Genomic DNA, 12,339 nt, shown 5'->3' on the forward strand with positions numbered 1-12,339 from the left:
CAGAGACCTCTGAGACTGTCCTCAATTCTTTTCATTCTTTTTTCTTTACTCTGCTCTGTGGCAGTTATTTCCACTATTTTATCTTCCAGGTCACTTATCCTTCTTCTTCCTCAGTTATTCGGCTATTGATTCCTTCTAGAGTATTTTTAATTTCATTTATTTTGTCGATTCATCATTGTTTGTTTGCTCTTTAGTTCTTCTCGGTCCTTGTTAAACACTTCTTGTATTTTCTCCATTCTATTTCCGAGATTTTGGATCGTTGTCACTATCATTACTCTGAACCCTTTTTCAGATGGACTGCCTATTTCCTCTTCATTCGTTTGGTCTGGTGTGTTTTTACCTTGCTCCTTCATCTGCTGCATATTTCTCTGTCTTTTCATTTTAGTTAGTGTGTTTGGGGTCTCCTTTTCACAGGCTGCAGGTTTGTAGTTCCCATTATTTTTGGTGTCTGCCCCCAGTGGGTGAGGTTGGTTCAGTGACTTGTGTAGGCTTCCTGGTGGAGGGGACTGGTACCTGTGTTCTGGTGGGTGGGGCTGCATCTTGTCCTTCTGGTGGGCAGGGCTGCATCTGGTGGTGTGTTTTGAGTTGTCTGTGAACTTAGTATGACTTTAGGCAGCCTCTCTGCTAATGGGTGGGATTGTGTTCCTGTCTTCCTAGTTTTTTGGCATGGGGCCTCCTGCACTGGAGCTTGCTGGCCGTTGGTGGAGCTGGGTATTAGTGTTGAGACGAAGATCTCTGGGAGAGCTCTCGCCAATTGATATCACGTGGGGCTGGGAGGTTTCTGGTGGTCCAATGTCCTGGACTCAGCCCTCCCACCTCAGAGGCTCAGGTCTGACACCCGGCCGGAGGACCAAGACCCCACCAGCCACATGGCTCAGAAGAAAAGGAAGAAAGAAAGAAAAGAAAAAACAAAAACAAAAACAGACGGAACTCTAGGACATGTGGTAAGAGCAAACCTAAACAGACAAAATCACACAAAGAAGCATACACATACACTCTCACAAAAAGAGGAAAAGGGGAAAAAAATCAAAAAAATCAAAAATTTAAAAAAGGAACAGAGCAACCAAACCAATTAACAAATCCACCAATGATATTAAGCACTAAAAACTAAATTAAGATAAAAATAAAACCAGAAACCAATTAGATGCAGAAAGCAAACCCTAAGTCTACAGTTGTTCCCAAAGTCCACCACCTCAATTTGGGGAACATTCGTTGTCTATTCAGGTATTCCACAGATGCAGGGTTTATCAAGTTGATTTTAGGGATTTAATCCAATCCTCCTGAGGCTGCACAGAGAAGTTCCCCTTTCTCTTCTTTGCTCACACAGCTCCTGGGGCTCAGCTTTGGTTTTGGCCCCGCCTCTGTGTGTAGGCCGCCCTCAGGAGTCTGCTCCCGCCCAGACAGGAGGGGGTTAAAGCAGTGGCTGATTAGGGCTCTCCTGCTCACTCAGGCCGGGGAGAGGGAGGGGTACGGTAGTCATAACTGGATTGTGGGGCCAGCCTGTGGCGGCAGAGGCTAGCGTGACATTGCAACTGCCTGAGGTGCACTGTGTGTTTTGCCGGGAAGTTGTCCTTGGATCACAGGACCCTGGCAGTGGCAGGCTGCACAGGCTCCCAGGGGGGTGTAGGTAGTGACCTGTGGTTGCACACAGGATCCTTAGTGGCAGCGGCAGCAGCGTTAGCGGTTCATGCCCGCCTCTGGGGTCAGAGCTGATAGCCGTGGCTCCACCCGTCTCTGGAGCTTGTTTAGGCGGTGCTCTGAATGCCCTCTCCTCGCACACCCTGAAACAATGGTCTCTTGCCTCTCCAGCAGATCCATACTTTTTCCCATACTCTCTTCCGGCTAGCTGTGGTGCACTAGCCGCCTTCAGGCTGTGTTCATGCAGCCAACCCCAGTCCTCTCCCTGGGATCTGACCTGTGAAGCCCGAGCCTTAGCTCCCAGCCCCCACCCGCCCCAGCGGGTGAGCAGACAAGCATCTCAGGTTGGTGAGTGCTGGTTGACACTGATCCTTTGTGCAGGAATCTCTCCACTTTGCCCTCTGCACGCCTGTTACTGCCCTCTCCTCCGTGGCTCTGAAGCTTCCCCCCCTGCCCACCCATTGTCTCCACCAGTGAAGGGGCTTCCTAGTGTGTGGAAACTTCCTCCTTCACAGCTCCCTCCCAGAGGTTCCCTATTCTTTTGTCTCTTTTTTTTCTTTTTTCTTTTGCCCTACCCAGGTATGTGGGGGTTTTCTTGCCTTTTGGGAAGTCTGAGGTCTTCTGCCAGCATTCAGTAGGTGTTCTGTAAGAGTTGTTCCACATGTAGATGTATTTTTGATGTATTTCTGGGGAAGAAGGTGATCTCCACGTCTTTACTCCTCTGCCATCTTGAAGGTCTCTTCTAGGGATGCTTTTGACAAGATTTGGAAGACCTTTATACTGAAAACTAAAATAATTGTTGGGAGAAGTTAAAAACAGCCTAAAATAATGGAAAGATATACTGTGTTCATGATCTAGAAGACTCAATATTTTTAAGATGTTAGTTCTCTCAAAATTGATAGATAAATTCAGCACAACCCTAATCAGGACCCTAGGAGGTTATTCTGTAGAGATTATTAGGTTGATTCTAAAATTCATATGATATATAGAGGACTTAAAAGAGCCAGAACAACTTGACAAAAAAATGAAGTTGGAGGGCCTACCTACCTGACTTCAAGACTTATTATTAACTCACAGTAATCAAATCAAGAGAGCTTGTTAATGAACAGATAACACCTTTATTCACCATAAAGTTGGGCAAAGAGATCAATACAACACAATAGAAAATCTGGAAAGAGACTCACATATATATGGTTAATTGACTTTCAATAAAAGTATAAATATAGTTCAACTTAGTGCTGAAACAACTGGACATCCATGTTAAAAAAATAATTTGTAGTATATATGAAATTAACTCCAAATGTATTATAGTTCTGAACATACAGGAGAAAAATCTTTGTGGTATTAGATTATGCAGAGATTTCTTAGACAAGGGCAAAGCATGATCCATAGAAAAAAAGTAATAAATCAGACTTTATCAAAATTAAGAATGTGTATTCTTCAAAAGTCACTGATAAGAGAACGAAGAGAGTAGCCACAAATCACAAATCTGACAAAGGACATGCATACAGAGTGTATAAAGAACTCTCTAAACCTAATGAGAAGGAAAAAAAAGGACAAATATTTGAGAAGACACTTCATCAAAGAAGAAATAAACTTGTGAAAAAGGTGATTGAATATTCATTAGAGAAATATAAATTAAAACATAGTGAAATACCACCACGTATTAGAATATAGAATAAAACGTATTAGAATAAAACAATGTTGGCAAGACTGTGGAACAACTAGGACTCTTCTTCGCTGTTGATAGGAACATGCAGCAATGCAACTACTTTGGGAAAGACTTGGGCATAAAGATTCTTAGCAGCTTTATTTGTTATAGCCCCAAACTAGAAGCAACCCAGAAGTCCATGGAGAGGTGAATGGATAAACAAATTGAGGTACATCTGTATGATGGAATATTACCCAACAGTAAAATGGATGAGCTATTGATAGAAGCAATGATGTGGATGAGTGTCAAAATAATCATGCTAAGTGAAAGAAACCAGACGAAGAATACATACTATTTGATTCCAAATACGTAATAGTCGAGAAAATATAAACAAATCACTCATGGCAGAAAGGAGGTCAGCTATTGCCTGCAAGGGGATAGAAGAGAGGACAGGATTACATAGGGTTATGAGAAAATATCTACAGGTGATGGGTATGTTCATCATCTTGATTTCATGGGTATATACATATGTCAAAACATCAAATTGTATACTCTTTTTTTGTACACTCTTAAGATATGTGTGCAGTTTATTGTATGTCAATCATAAAACTGTTCTTTAAAAGTACTTACCCTTGTGGAACTTGTATTTTACTGGGGAGGAGGTGTAATGACAATAAACCTGTATTTTGCATGTGTATATATAGGTGTGTATGTATCAGATGTTTAAAAGTCTTTTAAAGAAAAATAAAGCAATGTGAGGATAGAAAGTAATGGGGAGCGCAGCTGTTTGAGAGAGGAGGTCAGGTAAATGTAGTATCATGACATTTTAACAGACTAGTTTAAGCACCCTGTAATCTTTTGAAAACTGTTTAAAGATTTGTTTCAGTTTTTTTAAAGTTTCAGGTGACCATTCTGTCTCTCATCTAAAAAGATAACAGCTTTCCCCTAACTTGAAGGCAGATTTAAGATTTACATTTCTGCCATCAGAAGGAACCATATGGGAAGGGTGGGCAGAGGTAAGCAAAACCTACTCCACATGCCCAATAGAAGCCCATTTCTGCTCGGAGAATTTCTTCTGGTTAATTCTTTTTTATTGAAAGGATGAGACCTATTTTTTGAACATTTGTAGAATGGTGAATCAGAAAGAAAGTCACAACCAGAATCCCAGTCTCCTACTTGCCTGCCAGAGAGGCAGTTATCCCTCAGTTTTCTAAAAGGAAAACCAAAAATTCTCCAGTCACTGTCATCGTTGGTGTTGTGTGCATGTGTATGATGCCAGTGAGGGACTTTAAAAATCATTGCTCTTGTGGAACTTTTATTGAGAAGGAGGTGTAATGGTGATGCATGTGTATATGTGTCAGATGTTGAAAAGTGTTGAAGAAAAACAAAGCAGTGTGAGAATGAGCTTTTGAATGAATGGAAGAGGGAAGATTTCCATCAGTGGAGTGAACTGCTTGCTTGTTTCCAGTCATCCTAAAAGAGCAGCTAGAAACGTGTTCTGGTACCTTAGCAGCCATTACAGCTCATCAGTGGAACCTGAATTTGTTTCAGTTCCCAAAAAAGTGATTGCTAATGATACAGACTTTAGAATATCTGTGTACTGGGGGCATAGAGAAAGAATGTTAAAAAGAAAAGAAATTTAAAATGCTTTGTAACATGTGCTGCAAACTGAAATGTGGTGCTTTATTTCGAAAAAATGCTTTTAATTCTGCTCATCCCTTGGTTTTCTAAAACATAGTCTGAAAATCCTAAAGATGCCACCAGAAAACTAGTAGAGTTAATCAATGAATTTGGTAAAGTAGCAGGATACAAAATTAATGCACAGAAATCTCTTGTATTCCTATAACTAACAACGAAAAGTCTGAAAAAGAAACTAAGGAAACACTGCCATTTACCATTGCAACAAAAAGAATAAAATACCTAAGAATAAACCTACCTAAGGAGACAAATGACCTGTATGCAGAAAACTATATGACACTGATGAAAGAAATTAAAGGCGGTACAAACAGATGGAGAGATATACCATGTTTTTGGATTGGAAGAATCAACATTGTGAAAATGACTGTACTACCCAAAGCAATCTAAAGATTCAATGCAATCCCTATCAAATACCAATAGCATTTTTCACAGAACTAGAACAAATAATTTTAAAATTTGTATGGAAACAAAGGCCCTGAATAGCCAAAGCAATCTTCAGAAAGAAAAACAGAGCTGGAAGAATCAGACTCTCTGACTTAAGACTATACTACAAAGCTACAATAATCAAGACAGTATGGTACTGGCACAAAAGCAGAAATATAGATCAATGGAACAGGATAGAAAGCCCAAGATAAACCCACGCACATATGGTCACCTTATCTTTGACAAAGGAGGCAAGAATATATAATGGAGAAAAGACAGTTTCTTCAATAAGTGGTGCTGGGAAAACTGAACAGCTACATGTAAACGAATGAAATTAGAACACTCCCTAACACCATACACAAAAATAAACTCAAAATGGATTAGACACCCAATAGTAAGCCTGGACACTATAAAACTCTTAGAGGAAAACATAGGAAGAACACTCTTTGACATAAATCACAGCAAGATCTTTTTTGATCCACCTCCTAGAGTAATGAAAATAAAAACAAAAATAAACAAATGGGACCTAATGAAACCATAAACAAGATGAAAAGACAACCCTCACAATGGGAGAAAATATTTGCAAATGAAGCAACTGACAAAGGATTAATCTCCAAAATATACAAGCAGCTCATGCAGCTTAATATCAAAAAAACAAACAACCCAATCCAAAAATGGGCAGAAGACCTAAGTAGACATTCCTCCAAAGAAGATATACAGATTGCCCACAAACACATGAAAACATGCTCAACATCACTAATCATTAGAGAAATGCAAATCAAAACCACAGTGAGGTATCACCTCACACCAGTCAGACTGGCCATCATCAAAAAATCTACCAACAATAAGTGCTGGAGAGGGTGTGGAGAAAAGGGAACCCTCTTGCACTGTTGGTGGGAATGTAAATTGATACAGCCACTATGGAGGTTCCTTAAAAAACTAAAAATAGAACTACCATATGACCCAGCAATCCCACTACTGGTCATATACCCTGAGAAAACCATAATTCAAAAAGAGTCATGTACCACAATGTTCATTGCAGCTCTGTTTACAATAGCCAGGACATGGAAGCAACCTGAATGTCCTTCGACAGATAAATGGATAAAGAAGATGTGGCACATATATACAGTGGAATATTAGTCAGTCATAAAAAGGAACAAAATTGAATTATCTGTAGTGAGGTGGGTGGACCTAAAGTCTATCATACAGAGTGAGGTAAGTCAGAAAGTGAAAAATACCGTATGCTAATGCATATATGTGGAATCTAAAAAAACGGTACTGATGAACCTAGTGGCAGGACAGGAATAAAGACACAGACGTAGAGAACTTACTTGAGGACACAAAGGGGGGGAATGGGAAGCTGGGATGAAGTGAGAGGGTAGCACTGACGTATATACACTACCAAATGTAAAATGGATGGCTAGTGGGAAGCTGCTGCATAGCACAGGGAGATCAGCTCGGTGCTTTGTGATGAGGGTGGGAGGGAGGCTCAAAAGGGAAGGGATATGGGGATATAGGTATACGTATAGCTGATTCACTTTGTTGTACAGCAGAAACTAACACAGCCTTGTAAAGCAATTATACTCGAATAAAGATGTAAAAAAAATAAATAAAATAACATGAATTTAAAAAACACATTGGAGAATAATTTAAAGATTTTTGTCTTATTTAACATAAATTTGGTGACAGTAACAGTGGAAAATGCATTGAATGATGCCAGTTGTGTATTTGTTTCTGTAAAATTTTTATAAAATATACTAATTTCTGTCACTCTGTTTTCCATTTTTCTATCTGAATGGTATTCATCAGAGCACATACTCTGACTCCACGCCCTGAGTCTGGGCTTCCTATGTTAAAAAGAAACCTGTAGGCTCTCACCTGTGAGGCTGGAGCCCTGAGAATCAGGAGCCCCCTCCTGGTTCCAGTCCCTCCCAGCCAGTCCCTTCCCAGGTAGCGGAAGTGGAGGCTCACATGGCTCAGGCTTCTGTCATCTCCAGCATCCCAAGACTTTCCCCCATCCCATGCCTGCTGCTGGTCAGAGGCGAATGAGTCCAGTTCTCTCAACCCTGGAGCAGTTACTCTTAATCTTTGGGGTCATGGTTCCTTTTGAGGAATGGGATAAAATCTATGGACAAAATGCTTGCACGTCACTTCGGGGGCTGCCAAGAACCCCTGTTCCAGAGGGTTTCAAGTAAGCAGAGTTATATTTCTCTGCCGCCAAGCATAGAGGCAGCACTCAATCTGTGACCTATGTAACAACTGTGTAGGTAACAGCTATGTTATCAAATTGCACTTTTAATAATAACCTGTTCAGCTAGGCACCAGGAAGAGCTAGAGAAAGCCAGCAAGGTTGCGCTTTTCCCACCCTAGGAAGAGCCTACATTTTGTTTCAGCCCAAATCCATCGGTTTTGTATGTATTTTACTAGGAAAAAATATTAGGACAGACTTTTCAGTATCCTCTTCCCACCCTATTTTTTATGTTCTGCTTTTTTTTTTAACATCTTTATTAGAGTATAATTGCTTTACAACGGTGTGTTAGTTTCTGCTTTATAACAAAGTGAATCAGCTATAATATACGTACATTCCCATATCCCCTACCTCTTGTGTCTCCCTCCCACCCTCCCTATCCCACCCCCCTAGGTGGTCACAAAGAACTGAGCTGATCTCCCTGTGCTATGCGGCTGCTTCCCACTAGCTATCTATTTTACATTTGGTAGTGTATATATGTCCACGCCACTCTCTCACTTCGTCGCAGCTTACCCTTCCCCCTCCCTGTCCTCAAGTCCATTCTCTACATCTGCGTCTTTATTCCTGTCCTGCCCTTAGGTTCTGCAGAACCTTTTTTTTTTTTTTTAGATTCCATATATATGTGTTAGCATACGGTATTTGTTTTTCTCTTTCTGACTTACTTCACTCTGTATGACAGTCTCTAGGTGCGTCCACCTCACTACAAATAACTCAATTTCGTTTCTTTTTATGGCTGAGGAATATTCCATTGTATATATGTGCCACATCTTCTTTATCCATTCATCTGTCGATGGACACTTAGGTGGTTCCTTAAAAAACTAAAAATAGGACTACCATATGACCCAGCAATCCCACTACTGGGCATATACCCTGAGAAAACCATAATTCAAAAAGAGTCATGTACCACAATGTTCATTGCAGCTCTATTTACAATAGCCAGGACATGGAAGCACCCTGTTCTTTGGTTCTCAATTATTCTGTTTCACATAATCCCTCAAATATAATATAGAACAACCAGGTACCTACTGTTCTGTGTTTAGTCTTGACTGTGAAGCCAAATACCACATCTACCTTACACAGTCACTGAGCAGTCTAGCCTCTTGCACTATTCATTTAGTATTTGCTCTCTAATTTTATCCTAGAAATGAATTTTCCTAAACTGAAGTCTGTTAACAGTACTCTTTTGCTTCTTACAGCTTGTACCTCCTTTTAAGCCTCAAGTAACATCTGAGACAGACACCAGATACTTTGATGAAGAATTTACAGCTCAGACTATTACAATAACACCACCTGAAAAGTGTAAGTAAATCTAGAAGGAAATTGATTATGTTCTAATGCAATTGAAGAAAACAGCCTTTTTTTATAACTGGATATTTTCAAGGTCAAATTCCACAGTGACTTATTCTGTTCCATTTAAGAACATGGGGTTTTCAATGTGGAAATATCTAAATACAGGTAGCTAAGAGAAAAGTTTTTTTGAGTAAAAAAAAATTATATATGGAAAAATTGTAGAGTTAAGAATTATAGACTAAATTATAGACTAACTAGCCCTTCCTTACTATTCTCTAATAGATTATTTTGACATCAGCTGAAAGGATTCTGAAATGAAGACCTCCCACATTTCCCACTGCTCATTCAGACACAACCTTCTAAATTTTGCTAATTCTGGTCTCCTGCTTACTTAGTAGTTTTTAAATTCACTGTAAACTGAATCACTCTTTTTTACTTAGCTGTGTCTTATGCAGTAATATCTGTGAAGACATAATTTGGTTTGCTAGTAATTTTTGATATTATAAATTAAATTACATATCTATTAAAACTATACATTCATGCACCACTTAAAATCATTCCACATATACTAGTGTGTGCCCTACACTTTGGTGAAGACATTTCACTTAAAGGGAAGAAAAGGTTGTTATATAATTTATAAACATTCTCATATGCTGACAGAGGTCTGTATTCTGTCTTCATTAGTTAAGCAGTAAGGATAAAATTGAGTTTCAGGGACACATTTGGATAGCTAAAAGATTTCTTCAATCACACATCTTTTGGCTCACAATAACATCATTTTAGTTTTTTTCTCCTTTTCTTTTTTATTATATCCTTTCCTACATTCCTTCTCCTCTCTTTTCTTTTTAAAAGGCAGATTAGGGGCTTCCCTGGTGGCGCAGTGGTTGAGAGTCCGCCTCCCGATGCAGGGGACACGGGTTCGTGCCCCTGTCCGGGAAGATCCCACATGCCGCGGAGCGGCTGGGCCTGTGAGCCATGGCCGCTGAGCCTGCGCGTCCGGAGCCTGTGCTCCGCAACGGGAGAGGCCACAGCAGTGAGAGGCCCGCGTCCCGCAAAAAAAAAAAAAAAAAAAAAAAAGGCAGATTAGTTGATGGTGCTAATTTACACTGAGTATCCATGAGAGGGAAGATTAAAGTGCTGTTTCAAGTGTGGATGTAGTGGATTGATTACAGCATTGAAAGGCAAACTAGGAGTCATCTAGGCCAAGAGTTTTTAACCTGAGACCCAGGGCCTGACAAAAAGAGAGACTATGAACACTGTGAAATGAAAAATATAATTATGTGTGCATATGCACTTTTCTTTCTTTAGACTTGCAAGAGGTTAAGAGCCTCTTAACTTTCATTTTATAAGGGAAGACATTAAAACCCAGAGAGAAGCTGAGCTTCCCTAAGTCCCACAGTTAGTGTTAGCTGTAGTCACGAGCAGCAGTTATAGCTTGGCCGACGAGGCCCAGGTCAAGCTGTGAAAGGGCAGCATGTTGAAGCACTGCTCATGGTTTGTCACCAGTGGTGGGTGAGGGCTTCATTGCTAGAATCAGAATCTCTGAGAGTTGAAGATGATGTTAGAAAGCCTGTGGAGTTGTGGGCAATCAGCTAAGGACCGTCTAAGTAGGAGCAGTGGGCGTAGCCTTGACATGGTTTCCCCTGGCCCGGCGCGGGCTGTGGTGATACAATTGTCTGAAATTCTGGGCAACACCGCTGAGTTGTTGGACTGGCCTAGGAGTACTTCCCACCATAGAGCCTCATCGTTTGGATATACCCTTAATTGTAATCAGACCACATTGTTCCCCTGCTTCAAACCTTCCAGGGGCCCCACTGCTGCACTCTAAATCCAACTGCTCACACTGGCTGCACAGCTCTGTCACATCTGGCCCCACCCTGCTCTCAGACCTCATCCTGCCCATCTTCTCCACAGTCCCTGGGTTCCAGCCCCACCTTGAACACACTGTGCCTCACTGTGCCTTGGGACTGTGTGTTTACTCTTCTCTGCCTAGAATTCTCTTTTCCCAGACATATGCATGAATAAATTCTTACTTGTCCTTCAGATCTCTTTAAATGTCACTTTATCAGAAAGCTTTCTTTAGCCTCCCGACCTTAAAAACAGTGCAGTCCATCAGACCCCATCACCACCCGCCCCCGCCAATTCTCTACATTGACACCTTTACTTGCTGGTATTCTTCTGGTTCATTTGTCTCTTTGTTTACTGTCTGTTTCTCCAGCTTGAGTGCAGTAGCTCTGAGAAGAAGGATTTGGTTTGTCTTATACACTGCTAACCCCAGCTCCGAGTTAGGTACCTGGCTCAGCGTAGGTATTCAATGAATATGTGTTAAATGAGTAAATAAACAGATTATGGCGAGGCCTGGTAGTTTCAGGGCCAGAAGGAGGCCCGACTCTCTCCAGACAGTGCTGTTGCCCATCACAGCCCAGAATTTGTGTTTGGCTTACCTCCTCACGTGATTTCACAGGGAGCTTTGGGAAGTTAAATAGAGCTTTTGGTATTTGTGGATTCTAATTCTTAGAACAAACTAAATGTGCTATTTTGAAAGTCATAGAAATAGGTAGGCTGTGTAAATAAATGCAAAGCCATGAGTGCATATTTTACTCCAAAATGTTAACAGTAAAATCCCAGTGTAGAAGAGAATGATGGGATTGCAGAAAGCCCTGGACTTAGACCCTGCTTTGTGTCCTGGCTCTGCCCCTCACTAGCTCTGGAATGTGACAGGTCAAAGGGGAGTGCAGGGCTGATAATTTCCAGGAGCCCCGTCTTTCCCCTGTGTGTGCCTGAGAAGCCATCTCTTTAGGAAAGGCACCCAGAGTTCTCTATAGGTTTCAATAACCCTATTTTTAATTTTATTTAAGCATCAGGTTAACCAATCCACAGTGTTCTTTGTTCTGTGACCCACTAGGTGAAGGGTGATGGTAGGTAAATACCTAGCAAAAAAGAGTGGACATGGGGCTGGGGATGGGGGAGGGACCACTAAACTATGCTGCTAGCAGTGAGGAGTGGCCCTGGCCTGATGCTGGGCCCTAGGTGGCCAAAAAACGTGCATCCAGCAAGCATCGTCTAGACTGACAGCGTGTACCACAATCTAGAGGCAGGGGGACCCTGTGGAGCTGCCAACTTATTTTCCAATTCAGGATTTCTAGAGAGAAAAATCAGGGGAAGGAGCTCAGCAGGTGGGCTGAGGCCAAGGTGTGGAAACCAGCAGCCTGTCCTTTGCAGCACCCAGCACCAGGCCACAGGGCTGGCCTCCTGCCTTAGGCAGTAGCCTCAGTAATTGTGGACTGCAGCACCTGGGTTCTTCCAGGGCACAAGGACAGTGTTTTTTCTTGGATTATCCCTGGGTATATCCTAAATTCCCATAAGAGGCAGATCAAAGGAAAATCTGTGA

The 12,339-nt window shown here is 41.4% G+C and overlaps 1 protein-coding gene across 10 annotated transcripts in view; it reads left to right on the plus strand.

Annotated features, from left to right (window-relative positions):
• Positions 1-12,339, plus strand: part of AKT3 (AKT serine/threonine kinase 3) — a 386,997-nt gene that overhangs the window by 368,030 nt on the left and 6,628 nt on the right. For 7 of the 10 annotated variants that reach the window (XM_029227101.1, XM_029227103.1, XM_029227104.1 and 4 more), the window contains one exon: positions 658-943. In XM_029227101.1, coding sequence (XP_029082934.1) covers positions 658-936 — 279 coding nt within the window. In that variant the 3' untranslated portion in view covers positions 937-943. Of the gene's footprint in view, positions 1-657; positions 945-8,854; positions 8,958-12,339 lie in introns of those variants that run through there. The other 3 variants (XM_029227105.1, XM_029227106.1, XR_003794278.1) reach the window with 2 other exon arrangements.

Source organism: Monodon monoceros, unplaced genomic scaffold, assembly GCF_005190385.1.
Source record: "Monodon monoceros isolate NGI ecotype Baffin Bay Population unplaced genomic scaffold, NGI_Narwhal_1 Super_Scaffold_18, whole genome shotgun sequence".
NCBI classification, from domain to species: Eukaryota; Metazoa; Chordata; class Mammalia; order Artiodactyla; family Monodontidae; genus Monodon; species Monodon monoceros.